The sequence below is a fragment of the Mastigoproctus giganteus genome, chromosome 1, assembly GCF_048544385.1.
Source record: "Mastigoproctus giganteus isolate SK-2022 chromosome 1, ASM4854438v1, whole genome shotgun sequence".
Classification (NCBI taxonomy): Eukaryota; Metazoa; Arthropoda; class Arachnida; order Uropygi; family Thelyphonidae; genus Mastigoproctus; species Mastigoproctus giganteus.
This window is the reverse complement of record NC_143575.1, coordinates 171,851,153-171,873,348: the sequence shown is the minus strand read 5'-3', so window position 1 is coordinate 171,873,348 and position 22,196 is coordinate 171,851,153. Positions and strand designations below refer to the sequence as shown.

Below are 22,196 nucleotides of genomic sequence, written 5' to 3'. Positions count from 1 at the left end.
TAACAGAATCTCGAACACACTGTCAACAGACCAATTAACAAATTTGGAAGAGTCATCATGAACCAGCGTAGAGTGTTCAAGCTGATATCAATTGTAGCGCACGATTTTTAATTCCTTAATGAATTTAGCACGTATCACTTTGCTGTCTTAGTAACAATACGCACGCAGATGGTAATATGCGAAGAAAATATTCATAAGAGAATTCAAAATGGTTGCTTTAACAGATTGGTATCCCAAACAACGTATTGCTGTAAATTTTTATATTTGAGTCATGCAGAATTTTCATGCGAATGCCACAAGAACCTTGGGAATAAATTGAATAATTTCTAAATTGCCAGAGATTAATAGTTTTATGTTTCTATTTTATAATACCAATATTTTTCTGAAATTAAGCATAGTTAATATATTTTTTAATTATAAGTTGTATTGTTTCTGTTGTATACGCATTTTGGAACAATAATAAAGATTATTTAATATGAATACAACGAGAGTTAGATAATGTAGCTAAAGGCTGACCCAGAAATTAACCAACTTGAACAAATGAAACAGAAAAACAGAGGAAGAATTGGAAATTTTTGCAGAGGAAGAGATGGAGAGATGTAGTGGCAGCATTGAGAGATATAATTACTGTGTTCTGTATACCTACCACCGAGTTTGTTGTATGTGTCCTATGAATACAAGACTTGAATGGTCTCAGCAGCTTATGGAGAACTACCAGTACAAATCATAGTGGTCAAATCACAGAGGGATTCTCTAGAACTCCATAATTTAACGTTCCTCAATAGTAGGGCTATTCTTATAATATAGAGAAAAAATAAAGATCCACTTTAGTAACAGATCTTACAATTTGTTGTCTAGTCGTCTTTTGGCACTTGACCTGGGATGTAAATGAAACACAGCCCGGGCAGCGACCATTTCCCTATGATTGCTACTTTTACTTAGAATCTCAAATTTTGGTCCAAACGAATTCCAATCTGGAAAACAAAAATCACCAAATGGGAAGAATATCGTACAGAAGCAATATTAGATGTTTTGTAGTGGTCTAGGCGCATCAGAAACTTAGACCATATTGCACATTATATTGTGGTCGATTTGCTTGTTGGTTGGACGAAAAACCCGAGTTTCCCGAATGAAAACCATGCTACTTCCCTGAGACCGACTAACCTGGCCAGGTTATGAAACAGCCCATAAAAATTCTTTGTTCATTGACGGGATTTAAACTGGTGCTGTTTTCACATTGTGGAGAACGGTACGTATACGCTATGTGTTACCCGCGAGGTCTTCAGCAATATTAGATCCAAAAATCATGAAAAATGATCTGTTTCATACGGTACTAACATGTCAAGAAGATAATAATAATAAAAGCTGTCGCACAAATCATCCCGAAAACTTCAATCCACTTTCCGCCACAACTTAAGTGCTGGAACAGCATATTAGGGCTTGGAACCCCTTTCGATACCTAATGACCGAAAATCTTATTAAAGTATTTGTCTACGTTCTGAAGCCAAGCAAATAAACCAAGAAAACACCATGGTTTCTATCCATAATAAGTAAATTCACGATAAAACAAAGAGTCTAGATTTCTATAATGACCACTCTTATACCACTTGAATATTAAGATAGTTTATTTAGCTATTAACTAAATCACTAAACATTAAGTAACCTTACCAGAACCCATCCTCTGGCCATACAGAGGCTGCTGCCAGCCGCTAGCCTCCAGTTTACTCAATTCCGAACTATATTAAAACAAGGACTATTAAACAAAGTCTGGAAAATGACAGGCAAATATCAAAATCATCCATCTGCGATACGCAAGTGGAAAGGAAATAGATGCAGTCGGGAACTTGTTTAATGAAGAACAAGAATCATATAATCAACGGTACAATCAACCCTTTACAATAAATGAATTATATAGAGCACTCTCCTGTGCAAGACATTAAGAAATGATAAAATACTTTAATAAAAAAAATCAGTAGGAGGTTAAGCGTGTGTGAAGCGCCAAAGCAATTAAGGGTATGAGGCGTCATTATGTTGTGTATAAATTGCGTGTAGTGTTCGGTTGGTTTGCTAGATGAAAAACCCAAATTTCCAGGAGAAAAAATCATGCAATGAATTCCGTGAAGAAAAACTTTCTGTAAAAGTTCCTCACGTCCGTGATGGTATTCGAACCTAGGTATTTTCTTCCCGGTGTGGGAGGACGGTAATTATAACAACTGCATTACTCGCGAGGGTATCAGTTTGAGGCCCTCCCCAAATGTACGACCAATATTCTAATCTCTAAGTCTCTAAGTGGATGGAATTGTGCAATATTTTGGTTTTTCAAAATTAGGAAAAGATCAGACCTACAGAAATACTCTTTCTAGCTACATTGACAAAGTACTAGGGAAAATTGTCAACAAATACCTCATATGGTGTTTGGAAGAATACGACGTGCTCCTTAACTCTGGTTTTCAACAAACAGATCAATACTTGACGAATCCAGTCGAATTGAAACTAGTTGGTAATGTCTTAATCTGATTACAGCAGTTAGTAACCGTATTTGTCAATTCATGGCAGCTCTTGGAGATATTGTTTATGAGGAACATTCATTACATTGGACTTCGAGGGCACCTTCTTGCGTACGTACAGAAATTTTTCTGAAGAATCAAACTTTTTTGGTCAAAATACGAGCACACTATCTAGAGTCTCATCAAGAAGAGGAAATACATCAGAGTTCTGTCCATTACTGCTGCAATGGACAGAACTCTCATGCAATCAAAATGTAATTTACTTAATAAGTAAATTACTTATTTTGTAATTCCATTACAAAATAAGTGAGTTACCACTGACGATATTCGCATGCAGATGAATTTAGCATTTTCTAACCATTCACCATAGAACATGAGGACAATTGAAAGACAAGTGTAGCATGCCATTAGCAATTGGACCTTTGACAGTGTTGAAGTTTAGGATTGTCTAGACAGAAAAAAAAAAGTAATCTCTGTGCACTTTTGCCGCAAACGCAGTTTGCGGCAAAAGTCCTTCCTAGACCTACTGTTTTATAAAAATAAAAAAATGACCTTTATAAATCATAAGCCAAATACACAAAAAATGCAACTCATATATTTAGAATATTATCAGCAAAATAATGAGACGCGCACAGGAATATAATTTTTCTGCTGCCGTCGTGGGCAGCACGGTTGGTATAATCACCGTCCTCCCCACACCTGGTGGAGAAGTCCTAAGTTCGAATCCCATCAATGACGCGAGGAATTCCAATGGCCTTTTTCACAACCGTGGCTGAGTTCGTGAGTCTAAGACGCGGAAGGCATGGTTGTTCCTCAATAAACAGAAAATAAACCATTTTTTTGCATTTTCCCTTCCATCTTAGACGATTTAGTCTGAGTCGGGAGGGGGGTTGCATAATTTTATACACTGGAAACTCGGATATTGCCTCCTGTAAATTGTCCGAAGAATAATTACAGATGCAATACACTTCCATATCCTGAGGGACGGCTGCAACACAACCATCTATAAATCCATATGTAAAAGTGGACTACAGTGGCTGGATCCAATCTACCACAACGCCTTACGTACAGAAATTGAACGTCCGCTGTAGTAAGCCTTTATGTTTAGACCCACGAACCAGCTCTGATCCTTCAAAACTACTTGTACTAAGTAACTTCTGAAAGCAGAGGCGTTTTCAAGGGTGGGCGGAGAGGGCATATGCCCCCCCATTAACGAAAAATTTGAAATTAAAGAAAAAGAACGCAGGAGGCGTTCTAAAGAAAAACTCGAAAGCCTGGTCGCCAGCCTCCCCCCCTCCCCTTACGATGATACCTGGATACGCCACTGCCTGAAAGATAAGTTCTACACCAAAACATCCTACCTGGGAAGCAGTTTTCTTTACACAAATGAAAATAAATCTGATATGAACAGGATGCAGAGATATAAAGCACAATTGTATCATACAATCTTATAACTCACCCAAAGACATATTCCTTTTTATTAAGAGTTATTCCAAGTCTATCTTGTGCTTTGCCCTTTGAAAGCTGGAACAAAAATATCCTTTCTAGTCGGAAAAGGCATTTTAAAATGAAGAATTATGGTATATGCAGCTCATCTTTACCATTTTTAAAAATATATGCCAAATATACATAAATGGAGTAAAATCAGAAACTGTCCATAGACAGCTGAACTCTTTGCAATACAAGTACTTCATCCCCAAAATACAATCTATCGAAAAAGCATGATTGGAGTGATTCATTAAGTGTTGCCAAGCAAAAAATATTAAAGTATATTCTCACCCAGATTCTGAAAACGCTAAGTAACCTTACAAAAAGTAAACAAGAAATGGCCACTGCTAGATTCTTGGTCACCTATGAGACAATAGAGAATGAGCTAGTCAACCAAACTGCGAAAACCGCAATAAACTTTCCAATCACCCTGTCAAGGACCTATACGCAGATTACAATCAGGTGTATGGTACAGTGTGTCGACTGAAATGGCATTAGTCCTAAACGAAGCAAACAACAAGGAAATTATTTTACACTTTTCTTTTGAAAGATAAAATGGCCTCACCTTCACGTTAGATATGCACCACCATTCAAACTGCCAGAAATTTACTCTTAATCTGCATGAAATGCGAATCAGAAAGGCAACACATTTTCAGACATTTCGAACTGACCAAATTGTCTCTCAAAAGTCCTGATGTTTTCTTTAATTTCTAAAATCCATCAACCTTTACCACACCCTTTTAATTATACGTCACCACGCTCTCACCACTGATAGGCTCAGAGTCAAACTCCAAACACACCTACAAAGAAAGGGAGAAAATCTGAAATAAATAAGACAAAATAAATCGGCTTCCAGTTGTCAGTCTCGATCATTATCATAAGAAATAGCGCAATTGACAATCAAAAAGCTTTTTATCAGCCTTAGAATCATCATCCTTAGAATCGTAATATCATAATTGTCTTTCGAAAGAAATGCAAGACAGTAGGGATGTCAGAAATAATACAGACTGCACGTATATCGTGGATTTATTTCGTGCTTTTCCGTATGCTGGATGCAACTTCAATAAAATCTTATAAGAACACTGTCTAATAGCTTTAATGCCCCACGGATATTGACTAACCCAATTCTTCGGACGCATAGCGCCAGTTTTACTGGCAGGAGATTCCTTGATCTTAATTCAGAGGATTAAGATTAAAGGACTAAGATTTATACTCCGGGATGTCCCGGAGTATAAACAGAAAATTTATTTATTTATCCATTTTGATTATTATTGGTATGGTCAAGGTCAAATAAGAGGGGCGACCATGAGATCTATTTGGTTTGGGTCATAAGTAAGGGATCTAAAATATCTTCTGAATAAAAATACATTTATATTACACCATGGAGGAACAAGACCATGGAGGAAGTCAACAGTTTCCATTACTACAGACGTCTTTCTTGCTAATATGGTCCGTTGTGATTTTCAAGTAGCAACAGGACCCTTGGAGTCAACTGCATTCACGTGGAATCTCTTAGGAGTAGATATTCTTTATCGAATTAATTGATCTAAATGGAATTTTTCTAATCCTTGACCTTCCCTTTTAAAGACGCTTGTAGCAATACTCGCGCTGGTAAGATATACCAAGACACCATTGTGGATTGTTATAACAATCCACAATAACAATTTAACTTTGATTTTTGATGCGAAGTGAACTCCAAAAAGATAGGTTGATAACAACTTCATAAATACAATACCTTTCAGGGTGCGCACGTGATGTTAACAGTCGTCTACTCTTAACCGATACGTATTGAATTATTGGCAGATACAGAAAAAGCAAACATGGCGTGGCGTGGTAATGGTGAATACGTGTTTCGAATCACACATGCAGTTTTGCACCAGTACTTTTATTACTTGCAAACTCAATACATTTTTATTGCGGCGCATTAATATACAGCACGTGATATGTGCATTATAGCATATCTATCTTAATTGTTATACAGCATACGCGCATGCGTTGGTAAACGTGTGTACTGCTAGCAGAGATGTTTCATCATCGTCAAGACCAAGGAGTCAATAATCAAAACAATAATATATTTCTTCAAATAATAATGCAAAATATTAAGCATATCTGGCTACTGGACTTTACAGATTAATCCATAGTTTGTAGGAATATGAGGGTTGTTGATAAAATATCATAATAAGGTTTGGTATTGAGGTGTGGGTTGTTTATGTTCTAGTATTTCAATGTCCGGAGTCATACAAATCTAAAATTACTCAAGAGCACTTCTCTTGTCCCCCATCCCCTTCTGATTGGGGCGTTTTGCTCTTGGCCACGGACTCGGAATCTCTGAGAAGGATATCTCATCCGCAGCTATCTTCTGCCATACTTTCTAACACTCCAATAAAAAACGAACCCATCTGCGATGGTTCCTTTAAAAACAACCAGAGGTCTTTGTCAGAAATTAAAAATTGGCCAATTAGATTGATTTCTTTGCGCATTTCATATAAAACGATTTGTCTACTTTTTGAGACTTTTCCTAACAAAATAATTTTAATATTTAGTTAAAATTATGGATTTACTTTGCTGCCAATAATGGTTAAATGAATAAAACCCGATTGTCATATAAGAAAATCTCATTAAAGTTTTATGATGAAGTCTATTTGCATAACAGCGCATTGACAGGACCAATGAAAACGCCTGAAATAGATATTTAATAAAAACAAACCCTCTAAATTAAAAATCAAAAACGTGTTAGTTAGACACGATATTTTCGCATTTATTTCCTCCTCCTAGGGGGCGTGACGAGTTTCAGAGGAGTACTATCTGTTAAAATTTTAAATGTGAAGTGAGAGGATGAACCTGGCTCCCGTCTTTTTCGTTTGTTTGCTTTTGGAGGTTTGGGAACTTTGAAAATGACCACACGAGAAGCGAAAGACTATCAGTAGCTCTGACAATTGATAAGATTCAAATTTCGTCGCTGGCTCCAGGAATTTTTCTAAGAGCTTCACTCAATGATTTAGTCTTTCGCAACGATAATAAAAAGTTTGACCATAAAAAAAAATTGCGAGTTTAATTTTTTAAACTTTATCAGACGAACATATTTAAACTCTGTCAGACGAACATATTTAAACTTTATCAGACGAACATATTTAAATTCTGTCAGACGAACATATTTAAACTTTATCAGACGAACAGACCTTAAAGAACGCGCAATTTATAACGTCTGCTATATCATAGCTTTATTTTACTTTTTGTGCTAATGTAAACGCTGTTCTAAAATAGTACCTCACTTTTAAAGCAACTACAGCCCCCTCTGCCCCATCTAAAGGTAATATTTATTTGACGCCCCCCTTTCCAGCGATAATGTTAAAATCAAGCGCTGATTTATTGAATGAATCAAAGAGAGACTTACATCATGGAAGTCGGCCATTTCTGCTGCCATGCTGGTGATTCGGCTTCCCAGGGCTGGTCGATCCGGCGGGTAACGACGTCAGGACGGCCGTACCCGTCGACATGGGACACCGTCACCGTTGTCGACGACTTGTTTCTGGGCGTCCGTAAAAGGAGAGTCACTGTCTTTGCCCCTTGAGCGTGGCGTCGTATACGTGCGTATCACTGCGGTGACGGAAAAAAAATACCTGGAGTCTCACTTTGAACGGAGGAGGCACCGTCACTTTTGTGCGAACTCACAGGTGCCCGCGCGTGCTGACGGCCGGTCGAGCTCTCACCTGTGCAACTGACTGTCGATGTGTCCGTTTCTCCACTTTCATTGGTTCCCTCCCCTTCGTCGAAAAAAGGCCGTCTTTGCGGAGGGAAGAAGCCACACGCGCGAAGCGGCGTTGTCGGCGCTCCAATCAGGATGGGCGAGGAGGGGCCAGAGGGCACGCGCTTGGCAACAGACCAGCCTGCACGCATGGCTTCAGGCAACAAGCCAACTGCTTCGTTTTACCGGCAGGTAAGTTGTTGGAGAGGTAGAGGCAAAACGTGCGGGGAAGCCATCCACGCAGGAGACACGTGCCACTAACAGGGCCCGCCAGGTAAGTGCAGCGAGCGAAGTGTGAAAGTGTTTCTGTTTCCTCGATCGGGTTTCCTTCATTACCACTTTAAGTGGCTCAGAAGTTTGGAGTCTGATGATTCTTGGAAACACTGCAAATCTTAAATGAAATTGTTTAAAGGGACGATTTTAATCAAAATGAAAATGATCCCTTTAACCGAGAATAGAAATTTTTTAAATAATTCTATTTTCGAAGTTCAAAAATTGTTTATTATTATTTAATATAGCATAGTTTGTATTTCAAATAGTTGCGTGGCAATTATTTTCTGGAGTTGCCTAGTAACCGAAAAATTTAGGCGCATCATTTAGATAATGTAATGATTAATTAATTAGGTAAAATCGCACATTATAAACCTAATTTTGCCCGGTTTTATTTCGCCCTACAATAGAAATAAGCTCAATACATTATGGGAATGTATTGAGCTTATTTTTACCAATTGACAGAGATCTGTTTTAAAATAAAAAGTAGTGATCTTGGGTTGGATTTTTTTTATTTATTATCATTTTTTTTTAATATAGCACGTGGAGCTGATATTGTACTTTCAAATGTGCAGCACGAGAATGTCCAATATTTGTATTTTACGCTTATTTGACTTGAATTTGAGAAACTGTCTCTGCAGATGATTAATTAATTTTTAACAATTATTTCAGTGATTTAATATTAAACACGTAAATGTTTAAATAAATATGCTTAAAAATAAACATTTCACATTCTGTTGTATATAATATTGAATAAGAATCAATACGTTTCGGACTTGGGCAGTAATCCATATTTTTGAAATTTGTTTGTTAATTTCACCTCCTTTTTGAGGAGTTGGATTGACATTTTCCATTCTCTGACTTTCTCAACTTAAGAACCATGAATAGAAGAAGACTTGCGGACGAAGATTGCGAAGATAGAAGAAAATGGAAAAAAAGAATAAAGGAATGACTTTTCGATGTTAGGTTGAGAACCGTTGTAATAATGGAATAAATCCTAATAAGAAGAATTCTTTGGCCCTCAGGAATGAATTCATAACAAAGATTTTCACATCGAAGAAATAAATCAACATTGCATTCGCCTCTGATTTTGATATGCGTGATTTCTTTTCTTTCAAGGATTGAATAGTTCCCGAAGAAATTCTATTTCTGATCAGTTTCAACCTCACATATTTCATAGCCAGTTATAAATTCCGCAAAAATAATTGCTGTCCTTGTGAACTCCATGGATGAATATTGTTGTTGAAACATATCTGAACATGTCTCTGAACGCGAAATTTGAAATAGTCTTTAAAAGATCTCCTTGATGACTGCTTTTAAAGAATTCATCATAAGTACGTTTACATTTATATTATCATCTTTAAGCAATTCCTGGTTGGAATAAGAAAATGAATCGTAAAAGATCCTTTCAAATATTTTCACCACTCTTTGTTCTTATGTCGAATTACCGTGTTGTCTACTACTATCCAAATTGCCTTGATGTTTGTCCATGTGATTGTCAGTTATATGTTTTCATAGTTTAAAATGATACGAAAAAGGACAGCTAATACTAACAGACATGCTCACTCAGTATTTACTTGATTATTTTGTGGACGTGAATGCTTATTAATATTCTCATTTTAAACCTATTCGAGTTTCTAGTGTTGAATAAACATCTTTCTTTTGAAAGTTGAATAACTGGAACAATTAGCAGGCTTTGTTAGTAGGTAATCCTTCTAGAAGCTCATTAACACCAGAACGTTAATGAATAGGCAAATTAAATTCATTCACTGCCCTTGGATGGCCGGATGACCGCTTATTAACAGTCTACAGGTGTGACCACCTATTTCCACATTAGGACGAACCACGTCCATACAAGAGGATGAGTGTCCTCTTGTGTGATATTGCCAGGATTTAATTGGCCTGTCTCAAGTGTAGGATATTTCCTGATTTTCTCCATGTCTTTGTACTATTCAGAGAAAAAGCGGCTTTATAAGACACGCAAATACAATTTCTAACACCTCATTCTGAGATACTGTTCGCATTCACTCAGAAACAATTTAAACAGCAGCTAACCTTATAAAGATAGGACCTTTTTGTTCATAACTGTTCACAGCAAATTTAGAATCTCTTGAGAATGTCGATGGTACTGAATCGAAACATTCCTCAATCCAAATTGGATTAATGGATCCATCGGTACATGTATTAGGAGATGGTTTATTGCCATGTGATGATGAGGATAGATTTGTTGAATCGGTCCTGAATCAGTTCTTAATTTGCAAAAACAAGTAGACTCGACTCGCAAATAGACTAATTTCATGGTGTCAACTGTAGGGTTGGGTAAGTTTAGATATTAAATGGAATATTTGAATATTTCTGCGAGGGTAGTCGACCGTACAATAGTAGAGAGGAAACAGGCTGTCTAGATTTAAAAAAAACGCACAGCAGGTGGCGGATTTATGTGACTGCATTAAATTATGGCATAATATCTTTCTCTTAGCTTGCCGAATATAAATGACATATAATACGAATAGCCTCTGAATATTTAGGCTCTATGTGTAACTTACAAAAGGACTGAAATTTTCAAAAATCCAGCATTGTGCTTATGACCGAAGGGTGCAGGATTTATTAGGTTCTTCTGTATTTTTAATTGGATAAGTAATGTGATCTCCGTGGAGAAACCCTCACGCGTCTTTCCGGTTTGTGTCACAGTCGTTTTATTGGATTCGGATCAGAGCTGTGAGTGGGTCACTCCATCAGTGGTAAAATCGTCCCTTTAAAGAACCCAAGATACTGTAAAATTGCATTCCTGTCGGAAGAACAGCTTTATCGAGAATATTAGGATATCGCACCATTTGCAAAGTTCCACACAAAAGCCTCGGTCCAACACTGCCCGAAGAAAAGCAAGTCCAAACCACTAGATTTCCAGCAGCTTAATTGGAGAAGTCATGATAAAGTCAATTTAAAAACGTTTTCTGGGTTTTCGCTATGCCCAACTTCTTCCATCTGATGAGGCCAGCGTATATATCAGGATTCTTAGCAAAGAGAATCCTTTTCACTCTTCCAAAACAGTTTCTATAACAATGTGTCTCAAAGACAGTTTCACCAACGCACCCGTTTCTGTGCTCAAACTTTCAAGATGAAATATTTAAAGAAGGCAGCTCGTCCGTGGAACACCTGTTGATTCAACGAACTGAAAAATGCTTCATTCTTTGGTAACTTTGGGCGCGGTTTTCCATCAAAGCGCAAATGATGGTTAGTAGATGTGCTGTTGTTAAAATAAGTAGTCCATTAGGTCAGTGTCCAACTGATCACCACTTGCGTATAATGATCCAAATGGCGGACATCGAAATGCTGAGAAATTTAAAATTCCGCTTTGCAATAAGTCCTGCCTGCATCAGCCCACCATCTGTTAAAGTTCAAATTCGCTGAATTCATTTCGTCATGGCTTGTCGATTATAAAGACATCTCTGTAGCTTCACTTTTACGTCTGTGCTATAGCAGTGTCCTCTGGAGTATTTAAAGAGCTAGAAATTTGTAACATAGCGTACTTAGATAGTCTACCTGATTTTGTTTTTCGGGAGTCATCTAAAAGAAGCTTTCCAATCTCTGCTCTACTTCTTTTTCATCTAATACTCGCTACTTCTTAGTGAGAACTCGATTCACATTCCTTAAGTGAATTATTTCTCACTCATCCTGTTGCTCATTGTCTAAGAAACATTTTAATTATTATTCTTCAGCTTCTGAAATCATTAGCCTCTTTCGACATCATTAAGAACACCACTTATGTATCTGCAACTTCTGTTTACATAAAGAAAAAATGTAGGAAACTGTGTTTCTGTTGGAATTTCCCGTCCAGTCCATTCCAGTAGAATTCATAATGGCGTCAGGAAAACTGTTGAACAATAGGAGATATTCCCGGCTAATTTCTCCCCATCACCGACCACAACTAGCAGAAAAGAGATACCAAATACCTTTTGTCACCTTCGAACAAAAGTGTTCCTGCTTCGGAAAGAATTCAGGTCACGCGCCTTTTGTATCCAGGTGTGTTTGCTAACCCTGTCAGCATCCATTAGGTGTCACACCGTGAAAAAACGTTTGAAATCGCCTCAAAATGAAGTCATTAGGTTTATGTGTGGTATGAAACCATTCCGATGGCGCTGCTTCTCTCCAAATGCCTTTCCTTTGATCCCTCCTTGTTCTTGTGGGACGTCGGTGAGGCATTAGACCTTTATCTCGTCAAGTCAAAAGTAACGCAGGGTAATTCAAGAAAGTCTTTTATTTATTACAAAAACAATGAGCGTTTGAAATAAATAGAGGCTTTTAGTGGAAAGTTAATGGACGAATAAACTACTCGTATTCCAACATTCTTCTTGAAAGACTGGTCTTGTGTGGGCGTATTTATGACATTTCCTGTTTGTGAATAAAAATCTACCTTTTCTTGGCGTAAATAAATGCATCTGTAACGTAGCGCAGTCGCAAAGGGCAATTTGGGTAATGATTGGTATTAGCAGACGATGAAAAGCGCTGTAAGTGTAGAAAACGGACCATGCCAGTGACCACTTACTGTTACACGTTACTGAAAAAGTTTAGGAAACTTTTTAACATTGATTATTCACAAATGAAGTGTAAATCATTTCATTATAAACCGTTAACAATAAATTGAGGGGCGACCGCTAACTTTTGTGTACAACAGCTTAGTATAGGTGACAAAGGTAACCAGACCGCCTCTGTTCAATGAGACCGCTGAAAGGATGGCCGACAAATATGTTTGAGCTCTCTCTCTTTCTCGCGGTAACGAGCGGAAACAGGCCTTCTTCACGCTTAGCCGCTCGCGGACTGCGGGACACCGCAAAAAGGGGAGATACGGTCGTGCACAACACGTACATCTCGCGATTGGCCTCGCGCTGGAACGCTAAGTTAAAGTACGAATCGGCTTTCTATCAGGCGGCGTTTTTCTATTATTTTTTTGTTTCTTTCTGTGTTTTTTTTTTTTAATTTCCGCGCATTGTGCAACGCGGGGAAAGTTATCGAAACATTAATAGTGAGAATTACACGCTGTTCTTTTGCTATTTTATTCGCTTCTTCCGAAACTGTCGGCGTTCCAGTAGGGAGGAGTGCGTGCGTGTGCGGTTTCTTTGCTTTGTCCGATGTTCTGGGACCGCTGCTGAATATATTAATTTGCTGAAAACGTAACTGACCTTAAATGCCGCATTAACTCGCAGCTTTTGGCGTGTAATTTTTTGAGATACGTTTGAGAGAGAGCTTACTTTAGCAACTCTACCGCGAATTGGCATTGCCCTTGCTCTGTTATCAGCTAATGGACTGAATTCATCAATAGTTGTAATGTCTTTGGCAATGTCTTGTGCGATTATCAGTCACGTTAACTTTTCCTTAGGATTGTTGGTATTTAAATTGAGGCAATCCTAGAGCAAGTTGGCTTATGTGACTCGTAATTTTTGCGCAAGATTCAATAATGCGATCATCTCCAATGATTATTCAATTTTGTGGACTGAACCGCGGTCATTTTTTACAAAAATTCGCTCTGGTAACGCTCATAGAATGACTCCATCCCCTTTGACAATAGCCAACCTAACTACCTTTGACTCGTAAAACTAACTCAACGGTCTCATTTTTACCCATGGCCAGTAATCATGGATGAATTTAGACAGCTCTAACAAAACAGAAACTTAACTGGGCACGTAGTAATTAGAAAATATTAGCTAATATTATAAAGAATATAGAAAGAACTTGGTGCACCATTTAGCGCTACAGTTATAAACTAAGAAGCATTACTTTTCGTACGCCCATTTATTAACAGAAAACAAAATAAAATTTGGTTAAACAACAACAGCCAGTTTTCGTAAAATTGTTTTGGTTGTTAGGCTGGAAAATATTGATGCTTTTCTTGTATTTCATTTATTTAAATTAATATAAACTTAAATAAAATGATGACATTGTTATTATTATCAGAATACGAGGATTGTTTAGTTAAAAAATATTCGACGTATGGCCAGTTCTCTGAAAGGTAAAGAAAATGGAAGCACTTTCGCTAAAACTAACAAATTGGCATGCTCATTTATAACAAAGTCTGCTTTGTTTCTTCTGCTCTTTGTTACAGTAGTGTGCGTCAAAAAAAGTTCGATTTACAGGAAAAATGACAATAATCATTTTCTTTAACAGCCATATTTTTTAATTGATCATTATCGATCGCCAGCTTTAATCCAGATTTAATGCCAACTTTAATCCAGAGTAAGCGGCCCTGAACACACAGAAAGAATCGATATATATATTAAAAAAAAAAAAAAAAATTAAGCTTGTTTTAATTGAACAGTCCTGGAAATCTGACGGCCACTATACCCAGGTCAAAGTTCGATTTACGAAGGTGACCTTTGCCTATTCTATTGACGTAATCGGGATGATCACGAGTTTTCCCTTCAAATAGTGTGAGAGCCCTCTCCTTACAAGAAAAGAGGTAATCAAAGCACTCGGAGTACGTGGCCTCATCCGGGAAAAGGACGGAAAGAAAGAAGAAAAGATGAGGAAGGGGGATGTCCCTATAATTATCTCATACAGGGGCGCTGCACTGTTTCCCTATAGTGCGATTGGGGAGTTGTATTGTCCTCCGCTCCGACGACAGTAAGAAAGTTCACCGAATGATTTACAATGACACGAACCCGCCGAATTTGATGAAGGACTATGTGACCTCGCTAATGACTTTATTTGCGCCAAGCAGAACAGTCTGAGATCATTAAGAGTATCGTTTGTTCATTCAGGTAAAACGCTAAATACAGTGCGGTGGATGATTGTACCACTTCATCCAGCCTAAACCCCCGGATACCTGGACGTCTCATTACCTAATAGCGCCTTCTGCCTTTGACGAAGAGGTCGGGGGTGATCGGAGGTCACCATTATCGGTTCACTGATTTTTGTCTCGCCAGACGTTGAGGATGAGGTAAAAAACATGTCGGTAGAATTAATTTTTTATTTCTTTTTAATTTTATTTGGAGTATTTGTAGAATTAGAACAAGCAGGAGCAGTAAAGCAAGTTTTAGTTGATGCTTTGATGTAATGAAGATCTGGATTCAATCTGTGCATTCATGGATGAATTTAGACAGCTCTAACAAAACAGAAACTTAACTGGGCACGTAGTAACAATTCTTTATTTAAACAACGACCAAAAGCTGACAGGGTTTTCCTTTTTTTTTTTTTTTTTCCTGTAAAAAGAAAAGAAAAGTGGGAGGGGATAACATTGAAAAACACAGTTCTACACAAAGGAATCCTTAAATCTTTGGCGAATCAAAATCATTGAAGCCGTAAACTCCGACTTCCGATCTCCATTGACCTTTTCATGAAAAACGAAACGCTGTTAGCATGGCCACATCCAAATCCCTGGCTATACGGTTGAACTGTTTAATGTGAAAGGAAATGCCCAGGAAACTCAACCTTAAGACATCAGTATAACTTATCAGAATCTCGCAAACAGAATCTCGAAGATCAGCAAACACTTTTCCAGGCCATAAATACACTGAAATGTCTTTGCATTAGCAACACCTCTACTTAATACCTTGTGAGGCGACCTTTTGTCCAAACATGTCATGGCATGGACTCCGCAAAGTGATGTATGGTGTCTTGTGGTAGTACAACCCATGCGTTGCACAATATGCCCAGTAATCGCCGCATATTATCTGGTGGATGGTCGTAGCATCGAATGTCCTTTTCCAGTAGGTCCCAAACATGATCAGTTGAGTTGAGATCGGCTGAATTGGGCTGCCAGAGAGGTCGGAGAATTCGTTGTTCCTGAAACCAGTTAGCAATCTGCCGGATATTGTGGCATGTCGCGTTGTCTTGTTGATAGATACCGGAGTTGTCTGCATACACTCATCATAAATGAGTGTTCTTCGTACGGCAACAATAGAAACTTAGGCGTTCCCGCTGAATAGTGATTAACAGTGATCAGGGGACTCAGGGCATACCATGAAAAGAGCCTCCCAAACCATAACACCGCTTCCAGCCTGCCCAACACCAACATAACATCTAGGTGCCAGGTCTCACGTTGCTTTCTCCAAATGCACATACGCTCATTGGCATGGGAGTTGGAAACGGGATTCATGAGACCAGACGCCAGATTTCCACATGTCGGTGGTCCAGTGTTGGTGCTGATGTGCCCAAAAGGTGCAGCGATTTGTGTGTCTCAATGAGCACATGTACCCCTGACGGCAATGGACTGCTTAGCCTATACAAACTAATGTCTGGTGCGTAGTCTATGTGGGTATTGGTTTTGCTGTTCCTATGTTGGACTGAATGGTTAGCTGAGCCTCTGTGCTGCATGGCTGCTGTATTACAAGACAAGACCTACGACGCCCACCACGGGCGTTTACCATACCTGGCTGTCCCACTCGGGACCTTTGGCTGGTTGTTCAACCGTTGTTGAGCCAGTCACAACAGTACCCTCATAGCATCACAAACGGAAGCACTTAACCATATTCTCTCAGCCATCAGCAATTTACCAGTAACAACAGATCATTCTCACAGTCCAGGTAGGAAACATTTGTAAATTTCAAAAGCAAGTGATAAAAGTCAGTATAATTCTAGTTTCCAAAGTTAATGACGTAATAGCGAAAATACTGAAATAAGATCTCAATGAGATCAGAATAAAATCGATCAGACTTATTAAGCATACAGGCGTTGTCCTCGAGACAGCTTCCAAGGAAGAAATAAAATTGATTGCCTCCTCTACTGCATTAAACCAGAAAGGGATAAGATCTTTCCATCCTAAGTTACTGAATTCCACAGTTATGATATATAACACTGATAAAACCCTAACAAAACAACAGAAATTAGAAGTTATCTCTCAAGAACTTTAACGATTATGATTTCTCCTGGGAGAATTTAAATATGAAGTTAATTTTAGGCTTGGCACTTACACTTGTACGAGAAATTCATTAAATTGGGCAATCGGATTCACGCCGAAAATTTACAGCATTATAAAAACATAAGAACGGATCTATGCTGGATGCACAGATGACAAGTGGAAGTCATTTACAATCGTCGTGCAATGCTTCTGGAGTACCAGCACACGATGCATAACTGCTTGCCGACTCTTCTTAGTGTATCCACATATCTTTGCCGATTGCCCCAATAAAGATCAAGCACCCGCATTTTTAACTGCAGACGCAAGAGACGTGGCAAACGAACTTTGCCAGATCACGCAAGAAAAATGCATGGATGTGCTTATCCTTTAAGAGCCGTATTAGTTGAAAGAGAAAAATCACAGGCTACCATCTAGCTTTTTGACTAGTACAAACTAATCACGATGATCCCCGCACTGTCATAATCATCTATAATAAAGGGCTGGATGTCCCTGTTCTCACAAGTCTCTGCATGCAATTTGCAACCTGTGTTCTTCTTACAGGAACTTTGGCAAAATCTATATAATTTCAATTTATTGTTCACCTTCTAATGACATTAAATAGTCTTCAATACCCTTACCATGCCATCAACATGATCAGGTATTGAAGACCATTAAATCAAAGAAAGGGACACATACGGTGGAGGTGGTGTTCTCGTGTGGGGCGGAATAATGATCAACGGCTGCACCCCTCTTCGTGTTTTTGATAAGGATACCGTACATGCGCAGAGGTACCGAGAACAGATCCTCGAACCCTATGTGCGACATTTTAAGAGTGCATTTGGCCCAGATTTTCTTTTCATGCACGACAACGCCATTGCACACAGAGCTCAAATGGTGGAGGAACACCTTGAAACTGAAGATATCAAACGACTGCCGTGGCCAGCACAATCAGCAGACTTAAATCCGATCGAACACGTGTGGGACGCCCTTGGGAGTCGCATTACACGCCGACAGCCAACTCTTACTTGGTAAGGTAAGTTTTGAGCTGGTAGAAGAATAGGATTTGTCTCCCAGAATCTTACAGACATCCTTATATCGAGTATGGTTCACCACCGTCAGGCCTGTTTAGCTGTTGAAGAGGGGGGTATCATACGTCGCACTGATATCATGTGACTATTCGAGAGTCGTGTACCGACTTCTGTAATGTGATTTTTTTAGGTAATTCTTAAGCCCTGTAAATGTCCCTTATACCAGTCCGAAGTTTCTCGCTGTCTCCTTATTTCATCGTTATTCTACTGTACACGGTTGTACCAATTTTTGTGCTGCTTCATCGCAAGCTGCACGAGTTACACCCCGTTTTCTACGTGTTCTTTAATTTTGTTGAGCAGTTTAGTTGAAACAGGAAAGAGGAACCCATTTATAAGCTACTTGGATATAAGTTAAATCTACCTGACATTTCCAACAGAAGCATAACAAACGGAGAAGAAACAAAAACTTTGACAGAAATTGAAAATAATATTCTGGAATTCATATTCCCACAAGATGGTGTTGCTACTGATTCTGTTACTCATCGAAAAACATGCCAACTGAACAGAAATCTCGAATTAGTACAATGACATTTTCCCATGGTCGATTTCGCCATCTGAAAAATAAAATTAAAGAAATATCCGGGGTCAGATATGTTGGATGGAGAATTTATAATAAAATTTCACCAGATATTTCTTTGTCTTACTTTATTATTTAAAAAAAAAATGCAAACAAAAGGCAGGATTTCCCACATATTGGAAGTCAGCACTTTTAAAACTACTTCTAAAGCCTGGAACTTCTACATCTGAACCGAGATCTTACAGGCGGCCAACTGTTTTGTTAGCAATTCTCCAAAAGGTCAGGAGCACGAGTTCATTGAAGATCCTACCGTGTTCCATTATTTTCGAGATTACGCCAAAGCTTTATTGATTCGACGAAGGCTACTCCTGACTCATCCCCTAACAACTGAGGCAAACTTAGTGGCTAGGAAAGACCTGTTGAGTGGTTCTTCGTGGGGAAGGGTATAGTATTAGTATAGCCATAGAGTGCAAGGAAGCCACAGGCTTCTGCTGCACCGCCAAAAAAATAGGCAAATAATAAAAAAATACAAATTATGCACTTTTCTCCTCATCTAGGTAACTATCCAGTTGACCTTTAAATTGCCAGCCTCAATCACTTGCGGAGGCAACCTGTTCCAGTAGTCAACAACTCGCTGGCTAAAAGAAAACCTCCTACAATTTAGTCTAACCCTCTTCCCCTGGTTCTGGAATTCTTTATAACAACTCTCCCCCTGTTCCATTCGGAAGAGGGACATGGACATGTGTTTTTGTAAGGGGCGGCTCCTAGAACGTCAGTTCAACTTCGCCTCGTATATCTGGGAAGAACAGTAAACTGTAAAAGGGCCAGATGTGTGAGTAGTGTAGGTCGGTGTGTATTGTGTGCATGTTCTGTTGTTATGTTCTGGACATTTGGCTACCCAGAAGCTTCAGTCATCTGGAGAGATGATTCTGGGTACTCGTCCATACCACGGAAAGGTAAGCCAGTCCCATAAGGCGCGTAGCATCTCAAAAGAGACTCTGACACACAATTTGAAGTAAACAGAATATGGTGGAAATCAGTGGAAAATAAATCTAAACACGACGTTGATATTCACTTTCAGATAAACAGAACAATGTGTTTTTATAATTATTTCTAATTTTCCGAGTGCTGTTAGTTTTAGGACGTTGTTGGTTACATAGCATACAGAACACCTGAGCTGTAATGGAATGCCATGATTATGTGATAAAACTGAATAGAGCATAGGATGGAATTTCTACAGCCATATATAGAGTGATTTAGACCGGATTGCCCTCCGAAATGTACAGTTTAACCTAGAAGAATGGTTGAACTTTCATTATCAGTTTGATTACCAGAACGGGTTAATTATCATTAACCTGTTCTAGTAATTTATGGGGCCGATATACTAAACAAAGCCGACCAACGCTAGTCGTGATAATGGAGTTGTGGATCGGGGGAGCCTACCGAATACAGTAGGGATTATCATTCTCCTTGTAAGTCTAGCATCTTTGTCTGCAAAGGATAAACATTCCCACCGCCTCTTTTGATAACGTCCTCTTCCGTTTCCAAATCGGAAGACCCGCTTGACCAATCTTAGAATGATCCCTCCATCACGACCCGATTGCCCCATGAATTAAGTCAGTAGGACCAGTTTCAAGTATGTCACCTATTCTGCATAGAATCCGGCATCATAGTAGGTGAATCAGTTTATTAGTCTAAAGAATGTTTATGAGTTTCCTTTGCGAAATTTATTTTTCTCTTCTCCGTCCTCCATCTTACATTAACATCGACTCAAAGATATTGATGGACTCTCCCTCTCAACCTTCATTGTGTTTGCAGTGAAGAGCGTGACGCAATAAACCAGAAGTCACATGATACAGGTACTGTGATTTGTAAGCGGACTCGGGCGAACGATTTTAATTGACCTGTTATCCTAACAGGTGGATAGTTTGTGTACGAAGGGGACGGTACAGATTATCAACATAGTGTCAGACAGCGGAAGCACACCTCTATGAGACCAAAGCTCTTTGCGCACCCTGACCTTATCAGCCTTGTAGCGTCAAGTATGTCTATGCCGGAAACAGGAAACAGCCTGTTTAGTCCTTTCAGAAGTGCCCTGCCATTTGTATAGTCGGTACGGCACCGGTGCGATGCTGCTGACCTTGAGAGAAGGACTAGTAACTACCAGAACGGTAAACACCGGGACCTTTTTGCGCACAACTAACGTCCAGATATTGCACGAGCATATTAAATGTTAAAGAACCACCTGTTAACAGCACCACACGGGGAGAAACATTCCTGAGGAAACGGTGACCAGATTTCCCGTGAAGAGATTTTCATCCTACCTAGAAAAATTATTAGAAGCATTGCAGTTGGCGTTAAATTGCAAAATGGTTACGATTATTCTCCTTTGATACCATATGGAAAGTTTCACAGTTTGATTTTGAAGCGGGGGGATTATTTTATTTAATTTTTTTCACATTGTGTTTAAATTAGTCCGTTAATTATTTCTCGGGAGAATATTGCATGACATTTTTTTCCTAAAAATTGGTTAGTTGGTTGTTGTTAGATTTTAGGAGCATCGACAACTAAGGCTGTGCTGCTCCGTGTATGCTGTCCGTAAATTGCGTGTGTTCTGAGGTCGATTTTCTGTTTGCGGGACAAAAAAAACAACCCGAGTTTCTTGGAGAAAAAACCACGCTACCCTCGCCTGAGACCGACTAACTCGGCCACGTTTGTAAAAAAAAAAAAAAAAAAAAACATAAAAATTCCTCCCAGCATCGACGGGATTCGAACTCAGGTCTTTTCCACCCGGTGTGGGAAGGACAGCGATCCTACCAACTGTGCTACCCCACGAGGGCATTGCTCAAAATAGACATACGAATCACAGGACACTCCAAATCGACAACTCATGGCTTTAGTTGCCCTCACCCTAAACAAGTGGCGCTCATCCTAAATAAATCAAGATAGTCATCTGTTGAGGCCTTTGATCTTGCTATAAAGGAGATTCTGATGATGGAAAAGTTCAGCTTTAACTAGGTTTGGTTCAAACACCCACAATTCTCAAGAAGAATGCAGCAAGCAATCATGGGAAATCAATGTTTGAAATTATTCTGTCATTTTAAATAAAATATTAGTTTATTAACACGATTGATACAAAAACAAGTAAGCTAACATACGAAAATATATTTTTAATGGTAACTTCCCATTGCCATTAAATTGCTGAAGACAGGAATCCAACCGAAGTCTTTTCCACTATACTGTACATCTTTCTTACACCTTAAAAATGTCTTAATCGATGAACTGAAGTAATTTTAAAGTTCACAAGGTTCAAGGCTTACGAGGCATGCATTACAATTCCAGAAGGCTTTAATCAATTGCATTCTTTGGATATCTCAATTAAAAAATCCTTTAACGTATTCATAAGCATGCAAATAGGCTGCCATTAATGAATTCATGCAAATAAACTCTTCGGTTTAGTTTGAAATGTCTTTTGTAAATTTGCCTTCATCGACGGCTAATAAATTTCTGTTACTTTTCGGTAAGAAAGAAGCAATCATTCCCAAGGATCTATTCTCGTTTTGGTTGTGACACTCTTTCGTTGAATATCCATCGAGTTTTATAAATTCTAAAACGTCAGCTTCGCCGGATGGCAGTCCATAATTGCAATAAAGCTACGTTTGCAGGGGTATGGTACATATCACGGTGGTTCCAAATAAACGTATCTCACATTCAGAGTGCAGGATACTCTTCTTCTGTATACTGTATT

At 38.7% G+C, this 22,196-nt stretch overlaps 1 protein-coding gene across 2 annotated transcripts in view; it reads right to left on the bottom strand.

The window, feature by feature from the left end:
- Positions 1 to 7,669, bottom strand: part of LOC150091260 (uncharacterized) — a 96,133-nt gene extending 88,464 nt beyond the window's left edge. For both annotated transcript variants that reach the window (XM_090382997.1, XM_090383002.1), the window contains exon 1: positions 7,390 to 7,669. In XM_090382997.1, coding sequence (XP_090239123.1) covers positions 7,390 to 7,419 — 30 coding nt within the window. In that variant the 5' untranslated portion in view covers positions 7,420 to 7,669. The remainder of the gene's footprint in view (positions 1 to 7,389) is intronic.
- Positions 7,670 to 22,196: the final 14,527 nt, after the last annotated feature.